Below are 26,654 nucleotides of genomic sequence, written 5' to 3' on the forward strand. Positions count from 1 at the left end.
CAATGACAATGTCTGGATAAAATGCAGTTACAAAACTACAAAACAGAAATAAAACAAAAATACAATAAACCAAAAACAAAATAAAAGGGCTTGATGTTGAATAAAGTTCAGGCAATGTTGTATTTTTCATACACATGTCTTGTTTTGGTAGCTTTGGGCTTTAAACTTCTTTTTTTTTCTCAATATTTTCTAAATAGGACATCAATATGGCTTTAAAAACAAGTTACATACATTTTGTCTAGACTTAGACTCCAGTACATTATCATTATATAAGTCATTCCAATAGAAGACTGCTGAAGGTTTGGAAACAATATCTCATAATACACCTATTACAATGATTAGTGGCTTTACCACTTAGAAACAGGCAAATATTTATATTGTCAGGAATCAGCTTGAAACAATACAGTTTCTACCTTTAAGAACAGGCACCAATAATCTTATAGCACAATCTGGAATTGCATCGAGCACAACTGAATATTCTCTGACAGCAACATGGAAACCATAGATTGAAAGAAATTCTTCATATGTTAGAAACTGACAATTGTCATTCAATAGTTGACTGTCCAGTAAGGACTTGGGCTTGCCTGTGAACAACATCCACATTACTAAAAAGGCCCAGCAGCGTCTCTTTTGTTTTTTTGAGAACCCTAAGGAAGAACAAACTCCCTCCACCTCTCCTGAAACACTGTGCTAACCTACGGATGTATGATGTAGTACGCCAGCTGCACCTCGGTGGAGAAAAAACAGCTGTAGGACCAACAGACTCAAGCACAGCTTTTCTCCCACGGCTGCAGAAAAGATGAACACAAACAGAATCTACACGCAGCGCCATTATCAGAGACACAGGACATCCAGCTCACTCCCTGCTCAAACATAAACAATAGCTTCTTCCCTGCCACAGGCTCTTGGCCAACACAAAATAATTGTGAATAGTGTAATATAATGTGTACAGTATATATATGAGCTCCTCAGATCGACCTTTGCAGTGTATTACATTAAATTGTCTCCTGGATTGTTGCAGTGTGAAAAAATCTAATCTTCCTCCCTTTTATGTCAGGTTTTATGCACAATTTATATATGTATACAGACGTATGCCTTTTTTTTAATAGAATTATGTCTTTCCTGTGATTTTTTTATTCAACTCTCTGAACAAACGCTACGTGCATATGCCAAACAAACTTTGTTGTAACTTGTGTGCAATGGCCATTAAAGTTATTCTTCTTCTTAATATATAAATATTTGTTTTTGAATTTAATATCTTGATTGTTCCAAATGAAATATTTGTGGAGATAGACATTGTGTGTGTGTGTGTGTGTGTGTGTGTGTGTGTGTGTGTACATCATTGCCCAAGATAATAGGAGTTGGCTATGAAAATTAGACAGTTTCACTGTACCGTGCGTTAAGTTGCGTGAGTGCGCAGTGACGTCTCCGTCCCAGAATGCAGTCTGGTAAACAGACATGGACGCACCAGGTGAAGACCTCCACAGAGGCTGAGCACTGCACTCGCTCTTTCCCACCGTCTCCTGTCTTTTTCGCCCAGTGCATCCAGTTGATATATACCAGCCTGGTGTCACGGTCGAGTCTACGGCATCCAGCGCCCTGGTAAGCGTTAAGTTGCTGTCGATATGTGACGGCAGCTAATGACTTCTGCTGTGCTGTCAGGCTCAGGCTAGTCATGGCTGGCTACAGGCTTCAGCTAGCAGGCTAATGTGAGTTAGCCACCTCTGCTCTTAAATAACATTTGTGCCAGTCGCAGACCCCCCCTCCCTCCCACTTAATGGAGCCTGTTTTAACCACACAAACCACCACAGACACCATGTCGCCTTGTCACGTTCCGTATTTCGGGTTTATGGTGACTTTGTCTTTTCTGTGTTTGAAAAAAAAAAAAAAAAAAAATGAGTAGAGGAGGTGGAGAAACGCCAGCCAATAAAACTGCTGGTTCCTGTAAGTCTCTGCTAACTACTGCTGGCTGGTTATCAGAGTTGCACTCACTTGTCAATGGCAAGTACTTTTGTTTTGAAAGCAAATATGTTATTATCAGCCGTCTTGGCTTTGACATGTTGATTTCACAGATCCCAAATCACGGTTTAGATTACATGTTACATTGTAGAGAAGAAATTTGATCTGAGAGGGAAATAATAGCATAATAATTTGATAATTTTATCTATAAAAATTACACTAAATTGAGTCGTCCTCATAACTACTTTCCACTAATTTTGCATGGTAATTAATGCTATTTGTATCATGCATTGTTTCTATTGGCTCAGTAAACAGAAGACCTGCGTCCGTTCAAATGAATCTTAATGTATTTGTTTTTTGTTGTGACGACGACTTATAGTCGAAGAAATAGGATGAACAATTTATGTTCTAACAGCTGCTGTGATGAGGAGATAATTAGTGCTATTCACTTCACCTGCTGTAACATCATAAAGTCATATCTGATTATTAGGAGGGCACCATTTATTTAGTATTGTCTTAAGAATGTCAGACATCTGGGGGGGAAAAAGTCACGCACAGTCAATATTTATGATATTGTGACATTTATTTTAACCAAATAATCCCTGTCTTGTGATAAATGGGGTGATAGTCAGAACACAAACAAGCTATTGAGTTCGTCTGTATGACTACAGAGCAGTCACCACTCAGTGAGCCTATTTATGGTCTATATAGATCGTATCTGGCATAGTCGCTGCTCGTTGTAAAATTGTCAAGTCCTGATATGCAATACTAACGTAGTTTAAGTGTTGACACGCTTTTGTTGCAGGGTATTCAAATAATTAACTAATTCAAAAGGCGTTGAATAAATAACTTTGTAATTAACTTGTAAGACACTAAGGATTTTAAAAGTCACTGTAGAAAGTAGTAATTATCCATGCTATTACCCTCTACTCTTAGGCTACTCACTGTTTCAGGGTTGTCAGATTGTTCTGTGGGCCAACAAAAATTACTATTTTAGTGTAAGTCTTAGATGGCTGTACTGAATTAAATGATTATTTTAGTGTAAGTCTTAGATGGCTGTACTGAATTAAATGATTATTTTAGTGTAAGTCTTAGATGGCTGTACTGAATTAAATGATTATTTTAGTGTAAGTCTTAGATGGATTACCACATGGTGTAGACAATCTCCATGACAAGACCCAGGGAGCATGTTATTGTCTAATTGTCTAATAATTCCACTTGTTTTTTTCTGACTTGTTTTCGCTTAATTTGTGTGTGTCTCCAGCTTTCCTCTCAACTGTGTGTGGCAGCCAGCAATCTCCCAAACTGATGAGGATCGACTGATTGAGTTAAAAATAAGTTCCTTGTTTCTTATTTTACCGAGGTAAGATCTCACGGATATTTGTCATGAGTAGCCGAACAAGTACATCTCTTACAGTTGTCGCCTTCATGGAGGCACATTGGAGTTCAGTATGATCATTGTTAGTTTGAACACGCATACAGTGTTTCGTCTGTTTGTGTTTTATCGTGGTTAAGTGGGTGTGCTTGAGAAAAGTTAGCTGGTATATAACATATAACAAAAACAAAATACACAAAAATACACTCACTTACCTGTCTTTAACATGCATAGATCCAATCACAAATTGGTAACACGTCTACACAAACGTCTCTAATCACCACTTGACGTCCTTTGGAGTAATATGGTGCAAACAGCTGCTGTGTCTAACATACTGTTTCCAGCGGTAAATGAAAAATGACACTTAATAGAGGCGAATATGCACCCCGCTAATCTTTGAGTAAATATGTAATTGAACTCCACATAGCTACCTTGCATACACCAACATGAATACATAGCTACCTGACCACATGCCAATATGTTTTTCATGATGAAATTACACATAACTTACTCATATTTAAGATTTTTGATCATTTTTGTTTGGAGTAATTTATTATTTAGCTCATTGACAGCTACATGTGCAAATGATGTCAAAAGGCTAAGAAAAAGACAACACTTAGTGTGCTCTCTCATAGTAGTCATCACATGCTTTTTTGAGTGAGGCTTAACTCCAATTACGCAAGACGTCAGTTCAATAGGAGGTTCATTAATGTGGCCAGAACGCAGTGTGTGTTCACACTGCTAAAAGAATGTTGTCGCAAGTGGTCAAGATCACCTACAAATATAGTCTGAATGATTGGCTCTCAAATGCGTCGTGAGTGTCTTCACATCAGTACTTAAAACTTGCCACTTGTTATAGGAATACCAGATCTGAACAGGGCCACAGTTTTGCACTCTGTATGCAAACAAGAATGCACACGAGTCATTTAGGGCACAGTATAAAATTGTGCAAACAGCCGCTGTTGTCAGTGGATCACTGCTGCTGCTGATGTCGTTGTTATTTACATGCGCTGTTTACAGCAGTGAAAGGGAAAAATGTACATTAATAAGCCACGGTCTCTGTTGAGAATATATGGTAACATAAATCAACGTGGCTAATTGAGGCCATACCAGTACAGTCTTTTGACAGAATTACGTATAGCTTATTCATGCTCTGTAATTTAATGAAGTTGTAGTGCAAAATGAATGAAGCAAAACTTGCGCAAAGGATGTCAGTTGAATTGGTCAATGTGAGCCAGGACATTTTGCCTGAAAGAATGTGGTCAAATGTGGTGTCACTACTATCTGTCTACTACTATTCATTGTGGACTGAGTACCAATACTTTTAATATGTCATGAATTAAGGTCAGTTAGCTCATTGTAGAAAAGAAAAATGCCAAAAATGGCCTACATAAAAATGTTGACCACAAATTCTTCTAATTTACTGTATTGGGTAAATGGATAGCTTTCACACATGGTGAACTTGCTGTGTATGTCCTTGGGGAAGATAAATGTCAATGTGTTGTGTCATTGTGGGAGATACCTCTGTTGCTACATATTATTACATTACGTTGGTAGTCTGTCACAGTTTTGCATAACATTGGTTTTACACAGAAGAGGCATTTTACTTTGTGTTTACTCACTGGTTGTGATAGATAGATAGATAGATAGATAGATAGATAGATAGATAGATAGATAGATAGATAGATAGATAGATAGATAGATAGATAGATAGATGTTTATGTAAATATACAGCTATTAAAGTGAGATGGCAGACAGGCCCCCCATTCCTAGTCCTATCACCATGTATTGTACTTGCATTCTCTCTTGATAAATGATCCAAATACAGACCTCGGCCAGAGATGCTAAGTTTATGTTTCTGTACAGTTTGTGGCCTGAAGATTCTGACAGTTCCTACACTAGCAAGTCTTCATTATGTAGGCTGCAGTCTGATTCAACTGCCTTATACTACGAACCCATTCAGCTAGCGTTTCTAAGTCAACAGTGAAAATGAGTGTATGCACCTCTTTGATCATCGTGCTAAAAATCAGTGTGTGACTGAGGTAATGTCATTTGCCTAAAAGCAGGACTCTAAAAGGCAGTAAAACATATTTTTCTTTTTTCTCTATGAGTAACTGTGCATCATAAGGTTGAACTTTTTAATTTTTAATATCTGTATTTAATGTAAAGCAATGTTATTGAACAGTTACACGGAAGCAACAGCAACAGAAGGCCATCGCAATTTTTTTCCTAACACTTCAGCGTACATGCAATTCCAAGAGAAAGAAAACAGCGATCAGGCATAACATTATGACATTACCCTAATATTGTGTTCTCTTCCTGCCAAAACTGTCCTGACTAATCGAAGCATGGACTCCACTAGACCCCCGAAGGTGTGCTGTGGTATCTGACTCCAAGATGTCAGCAGAAGTTGCGACAATGCTTATGTAATTACAACATGTCAACGTAACATCCACATGGATGGCAGGAACCTAGTTTCCCAAAGTATTACACTGCCTCTGCCGGCTTGCCTTATTTCCCATTGTGGGTCCTGATGCCATGTGTTCCCCAGGTAAGTGACACGCACCAGACCATTCACATGATGGAAAAGAAAATGTGATTCATCAGACCAGACCACCTTCATCTATTGCTCCGTGGTCGATTGATGCTCACGTACCCATTGTTGGTGCTTTCAGCGGCGGACAGGGATCAGCATGGGCTTGTCTGTGACTTGTCTGTGACTTGTCTGTGGCTACACAGCCCCATTTTCAACAAACTGTGATATCCACACATTTCTAACAGAACCAGCATGAACTTAATCAGCAATTTGAGCTACAGTGACTCGTCTATTGGATCTGACCACTCCCCACATGCATCAATGAGCCTTGTACACCCATGACCTTGTCGTCGGTTCACCACTGTTCCTAGATAGTCACCACTGCAGACTGGCAACACTCGACAAGAGCTGCAGTTTTGGAGATCATCTGACCCAGTCGTCTTTGCATCACAGTTTGGCCCTTGTCACTCTTGCTCAAATCCCTACCCTTGCCCATTTTTCCTCCTTCTAATACATCAACTTTGAGGATGAAATTTTCATTTACTGCCTGTTATACTCCGACCCGTAACAGGTGCTGTGAAGAAGAGATAATCGGTGTTAATCACGTCTCCTGCTGTAATGTCGTAATGTTATGCCTGGTCTTGGTCCATTTAATTGTTGTGTGATTTATTAGAATGACACATTTCATTAAGTATCAGAAACTGCTTAGAAGGGTGCTTAAGCTTACTTCATTATTAGGTCAGACTGACAATTTGTGTCTTAAAAATGTCAACAACAACAACAAAAAAAAAGTCACACTCAGTCATTCACAAAATATAGGAAGCAGCAGCTGAGGCCTAGAAATGTTTATGCTATTTTTATGTAAGGCCATGTTCCACAAGAATCAGCTGTCTTTATTTAAAATCTCTTTTAAGACAACAAAGAGAGCTTCCCTTACTTGTTTTCTTGTCTGTTAAGTTTTGTCAGTTGGATGTGGTGGGTATCATCAGAAGTGTGTCATGTTGAAAGTGAAAGTAAAGCTGTTCATAACTGACTTGAAGTCAGTCATACATGTCTTTAAGGTTTACATGAAAGGTGGATACATCTGTTCAGTTAATATCCATTAAGGTATGAGGAAATATGCTTTTCCCATATTATTAAGTGTGTGGAACTCACTAAATACAGATCATAATTTGTTTGATACAATGGTTTTGCAAGGACAGCAATGGTAACAAGACCAAACGCTATTGTATTGAAATGTTTGTACTTAATTTGTCTTTGCAGCTTTGCCCATAAAAGCTGCCATTTCCACGTCTACCACAGTGCGGCCATCCAGTCGTACCGTTTATTGTTTAGTAAGCTTAGGTTGGTAAATAATGAGGAAAAATCATTACAGACACATTTTCACATCCTGTTCCAAAAATCAATGCTGCTTTAATGCATTTCGCAATGAACGCTTATACGCAGTAATATATTCTTAAACTAGTTTCTGAATCGGAATGGGCTTTATTTTTTTACTTTATAATCCAATATGTATGTGAATAAACCAGACAGACAGTTAGTGAAGCAAAGCCATGGTAGGATCCAGACACCTTCAGGTGAACTGACAGTAAGCCAATTTATTCGGTATAGATAGTGTTGTGTAAGCCCGGTACTTGTTGCTTGTCAAGCGACCACCAAAGCACAGATTTTTATTTATTTTTTATTTTTAAAATACATATTTATATATTTATTTATTTATTTGATGGGCGGGTGCGGCGGAACAACACGCGTCAGTCAGTGAAAAAGTCCTCCTATCCCGAGCTCCTGTACCGACGCTGACTCTCATGTTGTTACATTGTAGCGGAAAGAATGTCGGAAAGGGCCGAGGATGACGTCAGGGGGGAGCAGCGCCGAGCGGCCAGGCAGCAGCTGAAGCAGCAGCAGCAGCAGATCCAGCGGGGAGAAGGCTCCACAGCAATGGCGACTGTTGCGGAGCGGAGATCATTGCCTAGTCCAGAAATAATGCTGGGACAGCCTTGGAGCAGCTGGGTCGACGCCGCCAAACTCCACGGCAACGACGGTGAGTCCCTCGGCGTCCCCAGTGTGCGCGGCGAAGCGAGGCAGAGCGCGACAGTTGCCAGTCCTGTCCTGTTTTTTGGCCGATTGCATGCAGTTTTTGGTTGGATATGTAGAAACGCTACTGGTAGCAACAGCGAGGGCAGGCGAGCAAGTGCAACTATTTATTTGTCTCTGTGTCGGATCGCCTCGTTTTTAGGTGCTGAATCGGAGGAAAGTTTCAAAGACTTCGGGAAAAATCGAGAAGCCATGCGTTTGTGCAGAGAAGGTGAGTGTTTTTCGCCCTTTAGGGCCAAAGGTGTATTTTGGTTCTGGGGGTTTGCACACACACACACTCACTCACTCACATGGATTCAAACACTTTACACGCGTCGTCCGGTCAAAATGTACTGTACATAATGCACGTCAGGAATTGGCTGAACAACCGGATATAATCAGTGAAACGTGTCTGTAATTCGTGCGGTAGCTGGCATTTACGCCTGCACCTAAAATAACTTGGCGTTTAACAACTTAGACACGCTGGACTTGAGTGTAGGCCCAGACGTGGTAATAACAATATTGATTTTTATCTTTGGAAGGTGTATTTAATGAACTTTATTTTTAGGCATTCGCATTTGTGCCATTTTACATATGAAAACTTTCACTGTGTTTCTCATAACAGTAACACCAGGCAGAGGTTTGTTGCTTGTGAAGTTGCAAAGTAGCGACGAGTTTAAAAGTTGCTCTGCAAGATTTCTCAATATCAGAACAACACAAGCAAAACATTGGGACTTTTTGTGGGTCCCCCTTCTTGGTGGTAGTTCTATTCAAATAATATGATATGCCTTGCTACTATTTCATAATATGTAAATATTGTTAACAAATCGAAGACGATGTCAAATTTGAGTGAACTTTTTAATCTGTTAGGAAGTGTTTCCCCACCAACTACCACATCTGATCTATTGAGGTTTGAGGAACAATAAAATAATCATAAAAGTAATCTTAAGTAGCATCGACATAACAGAGGCATGAAAAATGTGCACTTTTAGAAACAGGCACATAAACGAAGCCCTGAATGTCAGCGTTTACCTACAATAAAAACGCCATCGAACAGACAATTCTGAGGATAAAGCGATGATGGTTATGTTACTGTAGTAACGTACTATTCCAGTATTCTCCTTAAATCTGGAACATATTGTAGACTAATGGGAGTTTTTGAGGGACAGTTCTGACTGAATAATGAGAAGGGGATGGCATCTAAAACCCACAACGTCAGAAGCACACGTCACCTGGCTTCTGAGCCACAGGGTTACGTTTCAGAGCACATCGTGCTGCAATTGTATTTTTGGAAACACCTCGATTAGCTTTAGCTGATTTACCCTGCTGGCAGGCCTGGATTTAGAGCAAGCTACATCACAAGGGTAAATTGTTATACCAATAAAATGACATCTTATTTGCTATAATTGAGCTCCATTTCCCAGGGCCACAAGACTTAAAGAATGACAAGAAGAGTTGAGGGCAAGCTTATTAATTTGACTCAGTGTTATGTAAATTATGAATCAGTTTTGTTATTACGGCAAGGAAGTGGTTTTAGTTTGAAGTTTTTTTTTATTTAAAGTGTATAGCTGGAAAAACAGCACATTTTTCTTGTATTTTACACATTTCAAAAAAACATTCATAGGTACTTTTAACCACTTCTCAGAAAACATTTTTATCTCTTGCTCAAAGACCCAAGAGCAGGCCACATCATTTGTGGCATCGTTGTTATTGTCGGTGCTAAACGTACACTGAAAGTAATCATATTCTCTGTTCAGAAGTTCTTCTTGTTTATATCATTTGGCAGATATAAGATATGCTAATCAAACACAAAAAACCACAAGGATCTCCTTCAGACGCAGGCATTAATTCTGCAGCCGACGGCAAAGAGATTGTTGTGCTGTGAATAGCCGTCCCAGAATTTGACAGGATATCGACTTGGGTGACTTCTAATATAGAGCACTTTTTGGATGCACGTCATTCCTGAATCTCAGCCTTCGTGCCAAGCTATGTCTATGTGTCTGCAGATTGTACGAAGTCATATCGCACGGAAGAGGTCTATCAGGAAAGATGACAAGCTTCTATAGTTTTATAATTTTGGTGCCACCGTTGTGTCGTCACTTTTTTTTCCTTCTTGTCGTGTTGCTGTAACAGACGGGGTTAATTCCAGCCTGCCTGTCAGGTGTTTTATCTAATTCTGCATTTGCATTGGTCAACAGTGTGACACGTGTTCATACACTAAGACCCTTGCACAATTCTGGTAGAGGTGAAGAAAAGCTCAGCGTCAATATTGCATATAATATTTGTGGCTCGCACACGGTGGAACAAAAGATGTTTGAGATCATTGTGGTTTGTGATTGACCTACAGAGCTTTGTGTAAAGAGCCTTTCTTTGTCTTAGAGAAATGCCGTTTGAAAGCGATTAAGATGAATATATAGACCAGATCAAAGCAAGAGTTTTCAAAGGAAAGCAGACAGAACTGACTTTTAAAATTCAACGTTGCCCGGCCGCTTGATAAGCATGTCTTTATCATAGCATCTGTCGGTGACTGTTGTTTGTTTCGTGGGGCTGATCCACACATACTGCTCGTGGCAGAAGTTTGCGTTCATAGACACTCTCAGTCCGTCTGTGTGTGCTTCTAGTAGGGGTATTACAAGTGGATGACTACACCTCTTCACCATGACTCACCATCAGATTCCTCCTGTGGCGTAGCTGCCATTCTAACACACAGAAGATGATTAATACGCACGCGTTCAATGTAAAAGCGCTTGGCATTAGTGACTGATGAATTCATCACTCTGTCACCCTTTTTCTAAATTTTACACCGCCGTTGCCACAGTTGGGGGACGCTGGCGACTGTAGTGCCACTGTCAGCCGCGGGTCAGATGCAGCCAGCATATGTGGTGCTCAGAGGCAGCCAGAGCCGCTACGATTCCACCTGGATCATTCATCACTGCCATGGATAAGGATGCTGAAATTAACTGGACTCTCATTTTCTTGTCGTGCTCACAGGCTCTCTCCCTCCTCCTTAAGCACTGGTCCTCTGCTTGCTCTGTCTTTATCTCACTGAGGCCTCGGCCTGTTTCTCTGCTCTGTTTCTGTTTTTTTTTTTCTTTTGCGCTTGTTTCTAGGCTTTTCTCTATTGTTCCATCTCTTCATTCCTCTCCACGGTGACTTCCTTTCTTCCTTTCTCTCTATCATTTTCACATCCTCCGTGCAAAAGAAGAAAATGGAGATTGAGAATGGAGCAGACACAGTGGCGTTAGACCACTTTTGAAGTCGGGCCATTTTAGTGGTACAGTCCAGTTGGTGCCAGTGTGCTGAATTTAGAGTAGCAAGGCTATATAGCTTGGCCGCTTTCTTAGTTGAGCAACCTGTTTGGAGAACGCTCCAAGTGTACGGTAGCAGCAGTTGTTTCGGAATGAGTCTTGTTTGACCTTGCTATTGATCCCGAAAGGAAATGTGGTGGTTTGCCCAGCGGATGCTGCAGATCTTGGCCCGTTTCAATAAAAGATCTCGGAGATGGTTGGAGTTTTAATGAAGAATGCATGGGAAGTTATTGATTTAGCAAATGTTTGCGCCCTCTCTGTATAAGTTCAGTTTACTACTGGCACAGGAGAACGGCTCATAGACATGAAACTGACACGTAGAGGACAAGAGTTGCCCAGAACGTTTAGGCTGTTGCTTTAATGGCTCGCACTTTTGCAACTGGCAACCAGTGAATGCTATTTTTCGCTTGTTCTCTTTTCTTAGCAGTCAGACCCTTGCTTGTGCATAGCAGCAGCGTGCTTCCATACTCAAGGTTTATATAATATACATGCCATTGTCCATTAACCAAAGACATTCGCCTTTTCCAGACACCGTGAAAGTAAGTCTTTCTATTCCACCGGTGTTGAAGGAGACACTTATCAAAGTGGCTTCAGACAATTGACACACATTAAGTAGCATCAGGCTTGTCAAATTATCCACGCAAGACTGCCACTGACCTCCCTCACCAGGTAGATCCTTTTATATGGTCTTGCTTAATGGCCCTTAGCCCTTCCAGACTCTACCAGTGATGTTTGGAGAACTCTTGACAGCCCTGGCAGAGTGCATATTGGAGAGGGGCTCCACTTCTCTCCTCTTGTATCCTCTCCTCAGCTCAGCTCATCATAACGCCCTAGGCAATCGCTTAATTAGCCTTCTTAATTAGGTGGTTTCTGGTTCTCTGCGCCAGGGTAAATTTTGATCACATTCTGGTGAGAAGCGGCACTTCCTCTGATTTGTTTTAAAGTGCCTTATAAAGCAAGAGGCTTGGTTATTTAGCGGGTAGAGATGCTATAATGAAGACGTGGTGTTGCATCTTGGTATTCAGGATTTGTTTTTTATGATTATGTGCCTGTGAGGAATTACAGGAAAACCCACATCTTTCCATTTCCACTTAGAATTAAAGATGACGTCAAACATCTGTTTTAGTTTCAGTTTTAGTTCATCTTAGTTGGAGACCCAGCGCTCTTGTCAATCAATCAATGGTCAGTGATTTTGGGTGTCTCCACATTTTAGCTGACCTTCGGGGATGAGGTTACCTTCATTACTTTGTATTGCGCTTTTCCATTGTTAGATGCTCAGAGTGCTTACAAGTGGATGCATTATTCATTCGCTCACACAGTCACACCCTGGTGGTGGTAAACTACCTCAGTAGTCACAGCTGCCCTGGGGCAGGCTGACGGAAACATGGCTGCCAATCCAACCACCACCACACATCACGCAAGTGTCTTGCCCAAGGACACAACGTACAGACTAGGGATAGGGCGGAATCGGACTGCCAAACGTTCGGTTATTGAACGTCTGCTTGACCTCCTGGGCTACTGCTGTATTAAATAATTGTTTTAAGCATTTGTAATAATTTGTGACATTCAGCTTTCAGGACTTTATAGACGTACATGTTTTTAGATTATCACTCAGTTAAAAGTTTGATCTGTGAAAGGACAGAAACCGGTAGATAATTTTCAATTCACACATTAAAAATGTTAACCTGGAGATTGTAGTCGTAAATAGTTTTCATGAATAGCTGTTCATTTTTCAGTCGATTCACTTATCAATTAATGGAATAACTGTTGCTGCTATAGTAACAGTTATTCCATATATATATATAACAGCAAGGAAAACTATTTTGGTCTTGCTTTTCTGCAGAACTACAGAACGTCTGCATTGTTTTCAACTCCCAGAATAAGTATTCCTCATGCTGATGGAAAACGGGTTTGAATAACTGGTTGAGCCTCTTTTGATAGCCAAAACCTTAAATTAGCATTGCTGGTAACTGGGGATCAAACCTGAACAAGATTCAGGATGAATTTGGGACACGATGTTTTTGCAGCACTGCTTCAGCTCAGCCATATATGTAGGGTTTCTGGTGTGAACAGCTCTGTTGGCTTGAGTTCAGACCTTGCCACTGCAAAAGGCTGAGTTTCTTTGTTTCTGATAGCCCCAGGGGAAAAAATAACTTTGTTTTTGAAGTTTGTTCCTCAGTCGAAACTAATATAAATACACACCTGCCACAGTCTACTCTGTGTTAATACTGTTCATTTAAATCTGAGAGACACATTCATTCTTTGACAGCAGGTAACCTTTAGATATCTGGCTTGGCCTATTTCCTGGTCTTTGTCACTTAACATGCTCTCTATATAAGTGCAGACTTTCTCACCAGGTTGTTTTGAACAAACTTGTCAATTTGAGTATTCTGAATATGAATGAAGATTGTGTTTCAAAGAACGTATTATGCAACACAACAATTCTGAATTGCTTTCAGGTTACACGAACAAGAAATACCTTTTTTCATAAGCTGCTGTGTTTGTTGTGTTTATGAAAAATAAAATATGCTATAATCAAGCTGGAATTACCCTATCTTTAGCTATCACAGTGTTAGGACAACAAATGATGGATGTTTCAGTTTTGACTGAAAGTAGTGGGTGATCGCAGCTGGCAGAGTCTGCTGTCAACTGGGACACCAGGTGAATGCATGTCAGGTTTTTTTTTGCCTCCTCTTGAGTTCTGTCCTGGCTGGCTAACTATTCCTTTGTCTGCAGATATGCCCATATTTGGCCAGTGTCCCGCGCAGGACGACTTCTACCTGGTGATGTGCAGCCACTGTGGTCACGTCGTGAAGCCACAAGCCTTCCAAGCACATTATGGTAAGTGTGACAGCACACACACACAAACACACCCACACACACACACATGACAATGTATGCTTTGTTGTGTGCACATATGTGTGCATACATTCAGTGTGTTCAGGTAATCTTTAATGCAAATACAGAGGTTGGGTACTGTTAAGAGACGTTTGGACGAAACAGTTCTGAAGTCTCCCTGGTTCAAACGACTCTATGGGGAGTTCTAAAAACCACGAACCTGCCTTTTTCTGTTTGCGTTCACACTGCCTGTAGGAACCTTGAGATGACGTTAACAACCAGCAGGTAGTTCGTATAGCACATACACTTAATAAAGCCTGGACGTCTGGCACTGTTGGGCTACTTATTTCTTTCATTCAATTATTTTGATGCCAACATTAAAGGCCTTTGTTACTAATTTTTACTTTGGCTTTTTGAAACCAGTTGCTTTTTGTACATTCATGTGAACCATCTAATCATCATGGCCTTGGACGAATCATTACACAGAAAAGGACAGAAAAACTCTGATATGCCTATCACAGAGCTCCCAAAGCTCAAGTTGACCAACAACCCAAAAAATTAAAGATATACAATTTCCTAATGTGCAAATTAAAAAAAAAACAACAACAGATCTTAACCCCTGAGATGTAGGGGAATGCTGGCATAGTATTTATGCTATTTTCCTGTTGATTCAGTCGACATTATTATTGCTACTATAGTTGATGATTTTGCAAAAGTAAGCAATGTTAAGAAACAATGAACGCGTCACAGTTCTTTTGTTCATTTCACAGAACTGGACATAATATGTAATCTGATCTTAATCTCACAAGTTTGGGGAAAACACAATGTTGTTACGCTAATTATGCAACTGCATTCATAATCTTTCGTGCCTTGACTTTACCTTCTCGAGATCCAGGGCTAAACTGGAGCACACACATACGTCACTAAAGGTTCATCGAGGAATTGAGTTGTAAGGACTGCAGTGCTTCTAGGTTCCTGCAGTGTGGACATGTAAAAGTAGGCTAATTCCTCCAACATACTTTATACAAAATAACATGATAGGAACCATGCATGTGACATCACGATGTTAGCTGGAGGGAAAAACACTTTCAACCATGAAAATTTATTTTTTGGTGCCAAAACCGAAAAATGAAAAACACTGAAGTTTTATCACATACCAGCCACTGCCAGTTGTAGACAACTTTGTTTTGGCTTTGGTGATTACAAGAAAGTATTGGAGTGAGACAATCAACAACGCGCACACTTCTTATCAGATAAGATTAATATGTAATACATCATCAGTTTCAGCCTGGATAAGATTATGGGTCAAACTGAATTGTGACATTACATGACGTTCATGCTTATTTGGGGGATTCTTATTACATGTTATTGCTAATGGTAACCACTGGGTAACGCAATGTTAGCTGTGTGTTTCAAGGGTGTCGAAGCAGAAATTGCATTTGCTACGTTTCCCCCCACAGTGGTTCCACTGATAAAGACGGACCAGACTTTGTCCCCTCTGCTTCCTCCTTTGGTCAAATCGTCCATCCAATGAGTGAGAGTGTAGGGGTCGGTGAATATAATCCCATCAGTTAGAGTCAACTTTTTAAAATATCACGGTCTCAGGGAGTGTGTATCAGTATTAGTATATTCTCTAAAATATGCATTTTCGTCATCCGTTTGTCCTAAAATAGTCCATTGAAACTTGCTAACCACAGTTTACAAGCTATGGTGTTTGACATGTTTTGCATCCAGTTAAGCCCCGCCCCTCAGAAAGCGTCACATTGTTAACAAACGGTGAAGGGGTCTATACTCACACTCCACGGGATGTGTACATTTGCGTTTCATTGGACGGATTTCTCCTGCTTGGTAGTTTAGCACAGCAGTGAAAGCCTCAGCTCAAGAAATAATATATCTGTGAATATGATGATTGCACATCTTGTTAACTTGACAGTATCCACAGTTTACAGTCACTCCCACAACCACTGAAAGATTTGAGCTGTCAATTCACTCTTGCACATTTTTTCTTCAGATGGTATGAGTGACATCTACTGAATCTTGTTAAGCAGAGCTATTTCTTTATGGCTGTAGGAATTTAGCTTTTCTAACTGTCACAGGATCCTTTTCAGTGCTGCTTGTTCACTGTGGTGTGATATCTATTACAGTTATCAGGGTCAGCCACAAGAGGGAGATGCAGCAGTACACGCTTTGAAGAACCGTCCTTTCAAGTGTCCCCAACATTGAATGAATGGACTCCTTCCACTCTGTTAAATGTTATAGACTGATGCAAAGCTGCCAGGGGGTTTTAAATGACACCAGAGGGCAATGCGGTGCCTGTAAAATAAACCATGCAGACATTGGCCTCGGACGTCTTGAATAAGGTGGTAAAGTTGATGCAGTCTGTGCAAATTCTGATCCACAACGAGCAGCGGTTATGGAACGATGTCAACATGTTTATTTCCATTTGTTTATTCGAGGTATTGCGGTAACAATCCAACCTTTTTCTCCAGTAAAACGTATTAACATGATTAAAACATGGGTCGCAACATAGACTGGAACCAAAGGAAAATATTCTGGTTAATGTTTTAAAAAGTTAATCAGATGTTTCACCTCATCCAAGAGAAATTCAGTGGCAGTGCTCCCGCTGTGTTTTACCCCATGTTTTCCTCTCTTTTATGCCATAATGGGTAGACCCCATGTAGTGTTAACACAGGGCAAAGGCACTGATCTCAACACCACTGAGACAGTCGCAATATGATTTTAGCGCGCTTCTTTGAGCCCATCTGTCTCCCGTTAGGTGTTTACGCTTCTCGACTGAGGTTGATCCCAGCAGGGGTGGCTCTCACCACAGAATGGGAAACTTCCAGCTCGTCTGCCGTTTTATTAATTCATTTATGGACTTACCAGAGAAAGACTTGACTCCTAATGGATCCCGCGAATACAGATTGACTTTTTGATCATTTACCTTCAGTTCCGATAGAAAAAAACTTCACTGTTGTCTCTTTAATATTTATTATTACCGTCAAGGTTATTATTGCAAATATTTTAGATGATAGGACATGCTTGAACATGGTGTCTGTGGAGACAGTAGTAAGGCTGTCAGATGTTATTTTTTTTCCCCCACTCTCACAGCCAGAGACTCCCCACACTACTAAGCCAATAGTTTGACAATGTGAAAGAGGATATTAAGGCTCCTCCTTTTTTTTTTTTAGTGTCTGCTGTTTGTGTTTCCCCCTACACACCATTGTGTCTCCTGGTGTAGTCTTCTACCCCTGGAGCCGGTCTTGGCTTTCTTCTCTCGGTGTTAGCACTTTGTGGACAGAGCGACTGTCAACTAGGGGTTTCCTGGTGTGAGTTTGTGCGCAGGTTGGCCTGTTGACGGTCACCTGGGACAGGACAAGTCAGTAGAGGAAAGCGGGAGGGAGGATGGCAGTGAAAGAAAGGCCTTTGGGTTGTTCAGCCGCTAAGGAGTGGGAGGGAAAGTATCTGGAGTGCGTAGTGAATGGGTGCGCGCAGGGAGGCCCTTAGGTGGGAAAAGAGCACTCTTAAAAGCCCTTTTCTTTGTGAAAAGAGAAATTAGAGGAGGCTGAGCAGTTAGGTGTGTGTGTTTTTCTATGGAACGCAGCTGAGGGAAATGGGGAGTGGCATCAGTGAGCATGCATGTGTGTTAGTATTCCCTCCACTGTTTCCGCAGCTATAAGCCTCTTTGCTGATCACCTGCTGAGATTGAGTTTTGGCTTACGGTTTACTCCCCAGCTATACCATGAGGTTGTCCCTGTAAAAAAGCCAGCTAAAAAAAAAAAAAACAGTTCTTTTTCATTCACATCATAAATGCTGTCGTTTTTCAGCCGCTTGTTCTCTGCTGTTCACGACATGAAAGTGTTGGCAACAATTTCTCGACACCTCGATTGTATCGCTGTGGGTGTGTGTCATTCTCCACCTACTATCAGAGCAGCAGGCGTGTGTCTGTGTGTCTGACCCCGCGGGCCCACCCTGTCTGCTGTTGCAAAGAGCGGTGACTCATGAATCAAAATGCCGTCGTGATGTTGCTGTCCATTTTAGTTGTTTGGTCTGTTGCAAATTACGTTCGTCGGAGTACGAAATGTGTGCAGTGGTGCAATCAATCAATGTTGAAAATCCAACACTTATGTGATCGTCTTCTATGAATATGAGCAAACAGGGTTCTGTGCGTGTTCTTTTTGGAAACCAAATTATACTTCAACTAAAGATATTAAGTTTTGGATGTAAGCTCTTAGTGATGAGTCTTCTATTTTTATCTTTCTATCCACAACTGAGCATCGTCCTAACCTTTTTTGCTGTCACGCTGCCTTTTATCAGTTTGCACAGCAGCTGTTTTAAGAAGCTCAGTCAGGAAATAAAGCTCTTGACCTGTTGGCTCGTTCTATTTCAGGCTGCGTTGGCATGAATCACAAATGCTGCGTATTTGTTGTTGAGGTAACCTGCGCACCACTGTCTGTGAGAGGGAGATTTTTATGTTCCTGTTTATTCTTGAGTCGTTTTTGACTCATTACCACACCGTATTTGCTATCATGTGTTAATGCCACCCCGGTTGCTGCTTTCTTTCCAGAGAGAAGACACAGTTCAGCCAATAAAGCAGCCTCCACCTCGCCCTTCCCTCTGCCAGGCAGGAACCGGAGTGGCGGCAGCGGGCTTGGGCCTGGGCTGGGCTCGGGGTCTGTGGCAAGCGGAGGCATCCTTAGCCGACCTTCCACTGCTGGTTCCAACTTACCCTCTGCTTTGTCATCCTCCTCCAATCCTAAACTCCTCAAACCAGCCAAAGAGAAGCTGCCAGGCACTCAGCGAAGACCCCCCTTTGCCCCTATCAGGATCCAGCCGGACAAGATGTAGGTGTCACTCTGCGACGTGTATGATTGTGTCCAGTAACAAGTTGATTTGACCTGCTCCAATTGCCACTGTTTTTGATAGAGCGTAATTATTGTATGATGTCAGTTTCTGCTGAAGTAGCTCTCTTTTTAGTAGCACTGTATTTGTAAGGTTTGACAAACAACATGAATGTCAACCGCCTTGTGATGAAGTATCTTATTTTTTCGTCTATAAATTCCCATATAGAGTAGTTATATTATCTAACATCCCGGAACTCTCTCAAATTTTAATGTTAGTTTTCTTATTAATGTTATATTATATTATATTATTAACATTTACTTTCATTTACTACCTAAAACACAACCTAGAACTGTGTTTAAGTGGAAAATAGTATTTTTTTTCTCTTAATGGGTGTGTTTTTAACTCAAGCCTTTGATAAATGACCATATTAGATTTATGTTTTGTCCTCACAGCACCATCCTTACGTCCACATCCGTCTCTTACCATACGCTTCTCACTGCCTCAGTGTTTCTAACTCTCAGCTTCCTCCTCGCTGCCCTCCTCATCTCTGTAACCTTCTCTTCCAGCCTCACCCCGGCTGTCAAGGTGGAGAAGATCCATCTGAGGGTGGACTCGTCAGCTAAGCTGGTGCAGGCTCCATCTGCCCCCACCACCACCTCATCCTCCTCTACATCCTCCTCTAGCACCACTGTGAGCTCCAACACTACCGCCATCACGACCTCCTCATCAGTCCATAAACCAAGCCTTAACTGTTCCACCGTACCAAAGCCTCCATTACTGGCACCAGGCCAGATTCCCAATGGCAAGGGCCACCTCTCTGTCCTCTCAGACAAGAAGCAGGACAGCAGCAGCACCAGTAGCAGACGCCACCTTAAGAAACTGACAGGTCAGCTGAATGGGGGACCTCTGGGATGGGTGCTATGGTTGCGGTTTTGTGCTTTCAGTATTTTGTATTTTGGGTCTGTTGTGTGAACAATCTTCAGATTACAAATATTTCAGTCTCATCTTATACAGCATAAATAGTTTTAGATCTAAAATTGTTAGTTTACTCCAGGCCAGGTAACATTTGAGCAACTTTTCAAAGATTGATGCACAGGGTATTATGTCCACCATTAGGCTTGCCGCAATTACTGCAAAATGTGGCGAAACTGGGAATTAATTATTGCAGAACCTTTTAGAATACATCTTGATAATACTAGATTGAGCACATTATCAGTTCTCTGCTACTTGAAAAACAAGCTTTAACAAAATGCTGCTAACGTGGGCAATTAAATCACTGATCACAGTTGTTGACAATGATGGTGCCATGATTGTGACAGTCCAATGAACCACTGGGACTGTACTAATTATTTTCTAGTAAACACAAACTCAGAATGTTCTTACATCATCTACAGTGCTAGTTCTGTTGATGTTTTGCACAACACAATTTATTTATTACTTTAAATTCATTAGCAAGTAACAGTGTATGTACGTAACCAATGGTCTTTTCTCTCATTCGTTCAGAACGCGAGTTCAATCCAGATGCCCACTGTGGCGTTGTGGATATTACGTCTCGGAAACCCTGCACAAGATCGCTAACATGCAAGGTAACCGGTCTCTATCCTGTGTCGTGCTCCTCAGCTATAATGTATACCATTTAAACCTGAGGTTGGTAGTGTTCTAAAGTTATATGCAATGATTCATGTTAAAGGGTCTCAGTTTTTGAGGAAAGTAGATAATTTTTGGGTATCGTCAGATCTCTTGTGGCCGACTAACAAGTGAGTTGCATTGTTTCTAGAATACATGTTGTCAGCTTCAGCAGTTTGCTACTGGCAGAGGCACAGCTCTGTATAACCTGAAAGTGTAAACTGCAGTGACATTGCTGGGCACTGTAAGTCAATAATATCAAAGTTTTATTAATACTCTTGACTCCTCAAACAGTCAACAGCCATGGTTCCTCTAAGCAGCTGCCTTGTACTCTGGAAATGAAATTATTTTATCCCCCCAGAGTAGGAGAGGGCTACAAGAAGATTCAGTAATTAAAAAAAATAATTATGACAGACTGTAATGGAAAAAAATACCTCTCCAGCTGTTAAGCAGGTGTATTGCATTAATGATGCTTAGGGCTTCTGTTCAAGCCAGTGGCATAGTGGAAATTTCACTCGTAAACGGAACAATGGATTTAATCAAATACCAGCAAAATATAGACGTAAATAAAAAGATAACGATGAAAAGACAATGGCGTCAATAACAAAATGCTGATGAGACTACCACAAGATGTGAAGCTGTTTCGTAGCCCTCTTAGTCCTCTAATCAGGGCACAATTGATATTTTAAATAGACCTCCAAAGAGTCATGCACGGCTTAATCACAGCACTGCCTTCCACTTTTTGGAGGAAGAATGGGCAGAAGTCCCCCAAATGTGAATTTAAAGATGCTTAGCTGGCTGCAAAAAAGATTTACCAACTGGTAAATTTCCCAAAGGAAGTGCTATGAAGTAATGACCATGCAGGGTGTCCAAGTCTTTGTTTTGGGCCATTTCGCTCTTTTGATATTTTGAAACGATATGAAAAGACGAAGGTAACTTTGGAAATCGTCTTTTGTTTACTTAGCTCTTCACAGTTTGACCAGTAGCTCAGAAGCAAAGTTACATATTATGCTAATCTGTCAGAGATGCATCTGTCATAGACAAATTGGAATACAATTATCACATTATCAACATCCCGACAGACACATTCCTTAAGCCAACGGAGAGCGGTGCCAGGGAGAAGGAAGCGCTTTGACACATTACTGGCGGAGCACAAGAACCGAGCAAGGGAGCGGGAGAGGGAGCGTGAACTCCACCAACCCCATTCCCAGCAAACCCCCCCTCTCAGGGACCCACACCCCACCTCCCATCTCACCGCTGGCCACGATGCCCACCAGGTGGCTCATGGCAACGGCCCTGCCCCAGATGCCACTAAGCCTTTGACACTTGGAAAGTCCAAATTTCACAGCCCTGGTCTTCCACGGTGAGTGTTGCTCTTTGACACACCAACACCAAAACCTAAACTCACCACCAGTCCAGTTGTTTTGATTTTAGAAACTCATTCATTCTAGTTATATATATATAACTATATATATATATATTTATATATAGTGTCATCCGACCCAGCTAATATTTCTCACTGTGAACTGTGAGTCTCTGAAGTGGCTCATGTTATCAAGGGGAAAGTAACCAGCAACACTATCTGTCCATCAGACTAAACAGTGGTCACGGAGGTGGTGCTTCCGGAGACCCTGCAGTAGTCCACGAGTCACTACACCATCCCCAAACTACCCCCGATGGTTTTTCCAGACCCTCCAGCGATGAGGGTGAGAACGAGGAACGTGAGGACAACTCTGACAAACTGGACTGTCACTATTCAGGTTATCACCCTCGACCGGCAGCTGTAAGTGCACTTCGTCAGCTGTTAGCCACAGACAGCCTTTCTCTCTGATACAGAAAATAAATAGTCTGTGACTGTAGATTTTTTTTTCCCTTATCCGAGCTCCACTTTTTTTTCCCAGTACTGTACGTTTGGAAGTCGACTGTTCGGGAGAGGCTGTTACTCCTTTGAGCGGCGATGGGACAGAGTGCGATGTGTCCTAACCACGATGATGGACAAGCATGTCAACTCTCAGATGTGGAAGTAAGTCTGTATATATTTTCCAAAACCTTTGCTGAAGTAAGCATTTTAATACCCGACTGTCTTGTTCATTATGAGAATTTTTGACTTTATAACTAAACTGGATGATGTTTATTCTTGTTGCAGGAAAATCCCCTTGGCCTTGGAGAACTCCTCCTCCGTTGCACCTACCCATAGGACAAGCACAAATTCCCACGGTAGCACTCCCTCGTCAGGCTTCCTGGGCCCCCCTGCCACCTTGTCCCAGACTCCTTATAGCCAATCCTACGAGGGCAAGTCAGTGCTCTCCTATGGGACCACCTTAAATGCCCGCAATTCCCCACAGGGCGGTGCTGAGCACCCGGCCTATGGCAACATGCAGGCCCGACAAGTGTCTTCGTCGCCGCAGATGCCTTCAGCCCACCTGTCCTCATCCTCTTCTTCTTCAGCTCCTTCCTTAGCCTCAGGCCGGGCGCTTAAGTCCCGTTCCTCCAGCAGCAACACTACCAAGTCATCTTCGTCCTTTAGGCCCAAGGAGATCTCCGCCTCCTCTACTCCTGTCATCCCAAACTCCACTAGCGGAGGAAGCTCTGGAGCTAACAGTAACAGTAGCAGCACCAGCTTCAGCTCGGGGAAGAAGAGGAAGAACAGCTCTGTCTTGTCTTCATCCCATAGCTCCTCTGAATCCTCCTCTTCTAACGCCAACATTTCTTCCTCCTCCTCCTCTTTCAAGAAGAACTGTGCAAATGTCGGCAGCTCAGGGAGCACCTACCACCACGGCTCATTAGGTCCATCCTCATCGTCATTATCCTCCTCTCACAGTGGAGTTCACAGCGTGGGGCTTAACTGTGGCCCTACCGTGCGGACCAACTCGCTTAGTCTCAAGGCCGAGCCTTCAGCGGGCGGCTCCTCTGGGCCGCCTGCGCGAGGTCCTCCCTCGGGCAGCCCCGCAGAGTCCATCAAGCGTATGAGTGTGGTAATGAACAGCAGCGACTCAACCCTTTCCCTGGGGCCTTTTGTCCACCATCAGTCCTCATCCTCATCTGACCACCACACCAGCTTTAGCCACCACTCCTCAGACGGGCGCTTGGAGGCCAAGAAGCGCAAAAGCTCTTCTGCCTCCGCTGGCATTAACAGTGGAGGTGGGGGAGGAGGCCTCGGAGGAGGAGGAGGTGGGGGACCAGGTGGACCAGGTAGACCTAAAGTGGCCAAGTCTCCTGCCATTAGCAACATCCACGGGAAGCATGGGCGGAGCATTCCAGGGGCGCCGGGTCTACCCAACAACTCCCATTTACATCAGGTTGGTTTTGTGCTGTACCAGATAGGATGCACTTCATAAAAGTGGAGGAGGTAGCTGCACTATGAGGTTCCTGACACCTTTAAACAGATCAGGATTAAACAGGATAGCAAGGTGTTGGTATTTGATTCTCACTGTAACATGTGATTAAGTAAATAAGTAAATTAATTTATTTATCAGTGAATCTGGTGCAAGGAAGTAGCAGAGCACCCACATAGAAAGTAGCATGAACTTGTTCCTTTCATGCTGTGTATGCTGGCGTTTTATTCTGAGCACATTCGACTTTTGTCAACTATTCAGGTTCAGCGTTCTTCTTTTTGATTGGCTGCAAAAATGCTTAATAGTGCACCCGTACATATGTGCTCAGATATTTTAAAAGTTTTTCCACCTGGTCTCTCTTTATGTAATAACAGCATGTCAATATCTTACATCCATAAAATTTCTACCTCCCCCTGTGCTTGCTTATAATTAGTTACTTTTGCTAACTGCTGTTAAAATTTAAACTACTGACATTTTAACAGATTATTTTTCTTCTTCTTTCCCCAGCCAAAGGCTCGTCCCTGACAGCGGTGTCTGGCTTCGGTGTATGAAACTGGCAGGCGGGCGGGTAATAGTCCGGAGCGGTCCGCTTGCTGCTCTGGTCTGCACGAGGCCTTCTAAAATCAAACCCACATTACTCTCAGCTTCCCACAATCCTCAGGGTGGAGATGATCTGGGCTGCCCAGTGAAGTAGATGTGGTCCTTACTATTTCTCCCAAAGCCATGTGTGGGCGGGTGGGTGGGCGGGTTAGGGGGAGGGTGGACGGGGACACTGGATGGGGACAGCGTGGAGCGCCGGGGGGTCTAAACGAGCGAGCCGACGATCCCTCAACGCGAGTGCTGTCCCGCTATTCTGAGAGGTCTTCCTGTCTGGTTGGAGGTAGGCCGAACTGTTGCAACAGCCATCGTTCCTTTGGTTAAAAGCTCATGGGTTCAGGTTAAGGGCTGCCGCAAACGAGCCGACGCGACGCTGAGCAACTGGGGAGACAAAAAGCCGATCTCTTCCGTGTTTGTCGATAAAGAATGAGTGTGTGAATGTGCGCGTGTGTACAAGTATTTTTCTCATGTCAGATTCTGCTGGACTACTGGAATTTCCAACTTAATTACACCCCCAGCGCCTGATCTCAGAAGCCTTTTTGCAAGGAGAGCAGCAGGAGGATCAAAGTGACACTCGCAAAACACCTTAAAGCAAACACACTATCACCTAGCGGTTTCACTTTAGCCGGTCGGTGACTCTCTGGTGAGACATTGAGTGACCTCGGCTTAACATGCAGTAGCCTGGGACGAGCCCATAGAGATGATCGGATCTATTCGTTTCATTACCCAGAATAATTATGCAAGTGTTACCTTTTTATGATTTCTTACGAGCTTTTTACACTGAACTACAAAGAGTCTCTGTAGACTTGGTGATGACGGTTGTGCTTTTAAATGTGAAAAGGACACCTGACGTGCCCATCCGATTGAATCTTTTTAGAGAGAGAGAGAGAGAGAGGGCTTGGTCTTGAGGACACCTGTTTGATATTCTGAATCTCTGTGAAAAATCATAGCCAGAGCAGACCTACCCCCAACTGTGAACAGCACTAAGTAACTACTTTCTCCACAGGCACAGCTTCTTTGTCCACAAAGCTAGCCAAAAGCTGCTATCAGCCTTGCCAACTACTTTTGTTTCCGAGTAAAAGGTGGGATGTCTTGCTTATGAAGCGGTGATGGTGCGTTGTGGATACCAAGAAAACCTGTGCGAGCTGGATCGTTATTGCCACAACTTCTTGTTACTCGTGCAGCTGTGTGCTGCACGGGCAGGTGTGAATTGTAATGTTTTATTTTTCCTGCGCAGGGAATCAGGTATGGTACGTCTTAACTGGAGCAAACTTGCACGTCACCTGTCTTCTGTGGGTATGATTGTCCCTCCGTGTGTGTAACCACTATCCAAGCTCTGGATGTCGAAGTTTTTAACGCCTTGCTGTAACAGTAGGTTGTGATGGGAAGGCGTTTGTCACAGCGAGCGAGGCGGTACACTCTATTCCTTTGTCAAAATGGAGTCTTAAATCAGGCAGTGCCCATCTGGTCGGGATGTCGGAGCAGTCCGGGGTGAGTTTTAAAGGTGCGGGATTCATGGAGATGGCTTCACGGGATATATTTGAACTTTTGGCAACACGTGTTGATTTGTGGAACCTCCACTGATGTCAGATAGTAGGGAAGTAGAGGAGACCATTGTTTTTTTTTTTGTTTTTTTTTTTTTGAAAGAATCTTAATTTAGCTTGTAGCCTATGTATCAAATAAGTATCCCTATTTGAGAAAACATATTTTGTTAACCAATTGTACATAGTAAAATATGTATTTTTGCACAGGCATTTTTCACACATGCTGAATTTTTGGTACAATTTTAAAAAAAATCATTATTTATTTAGTAAAAAAATAAAAAAAAGGACAAAAAAAGATGAGTCGGAGAACAAAGACTATTTGAAGTGGTTCACTGCCAAGTCTCTCTAATGCAATACGCCTATGTGTAGAAGCTGAAGCATCTCATGAATCGTGCACTGAGATCCTTTTGAGGGCGGAAGTGTTGCCACCGTAGCATGTGTCTGTACGACGGCGACGGCGGATACCTTTATTCACTTTTCAAGGTCTCGATCACACGTGCTTTTTACAAGACGTCGTTTTTACGTTGCCTACGAATCAACACGAGCTCCGCGACCCAGTTTAGCCCGCGATTGTGAAATGGCGTGCGGGCGCGAAAGCTGCGCCCGTTCAGTGCTCGA

General features: G+C 42.3%; 1 protein-coding gene across 1 annotated transcript; it reads left to right on the forward strand.

Annotated features, from left to right (window-relative positions):
- Positions 1 to 1,386: 1,386 nt before the first annotated feature.
- Positions 1,387 to 24,623, forward strand: LOC125006663 (ataxin-7). The gene is made up of 13 exons (XM_047582923.1): positions 1,387 to 1,602; positions 3,224 to 3,322; positions 7,693 to 7,911; positions 8,107 to 8,175; positions 13,988 to 14,092; positions 18,657 to 18,933; positions 19,501 to 19,820; positions 20,438 to 20,520; positions 21,643 to 21,923; positions 22,154 to 22,343; positions 22,462 to 22,583; positions 22,707 to 23,859; positions 24,403 to 24,623. The coding sequence occupies exons 3-13, from the start codon at positions 7,701 to 7,703 to the stop codon at positions 24,418 to 24,420; spliced, it is 2,829 nt and encodes a 942-aa protein (XP_047438879.1). The 5' UTR covers positions 1,387 to 1,602; positions 3,224 to 3,322; positions 7,693 to 7,700; the 3' UTR covers positions 24,421 to 24,623.
- The last annotated feature ends 2,031 nt before the right edge of the window (positions 24,624 to 26,654 follow it).

The sequence above is a fragment of the Mugil cephalus genome, chromosome 4 (genome assembly GCF_022458985.1).
Source record: "Mugil cephalus isolate CIBA_MC_2020 chromosome 4, CIBA_Mcephalus_1.1, whole genome shotgun sequence".
NCBI lineage: Eukaryota > Metazoa > Chordata > Actinopteri > Mugiliformes > Mugilidae > Mugil > Mugil cephalus.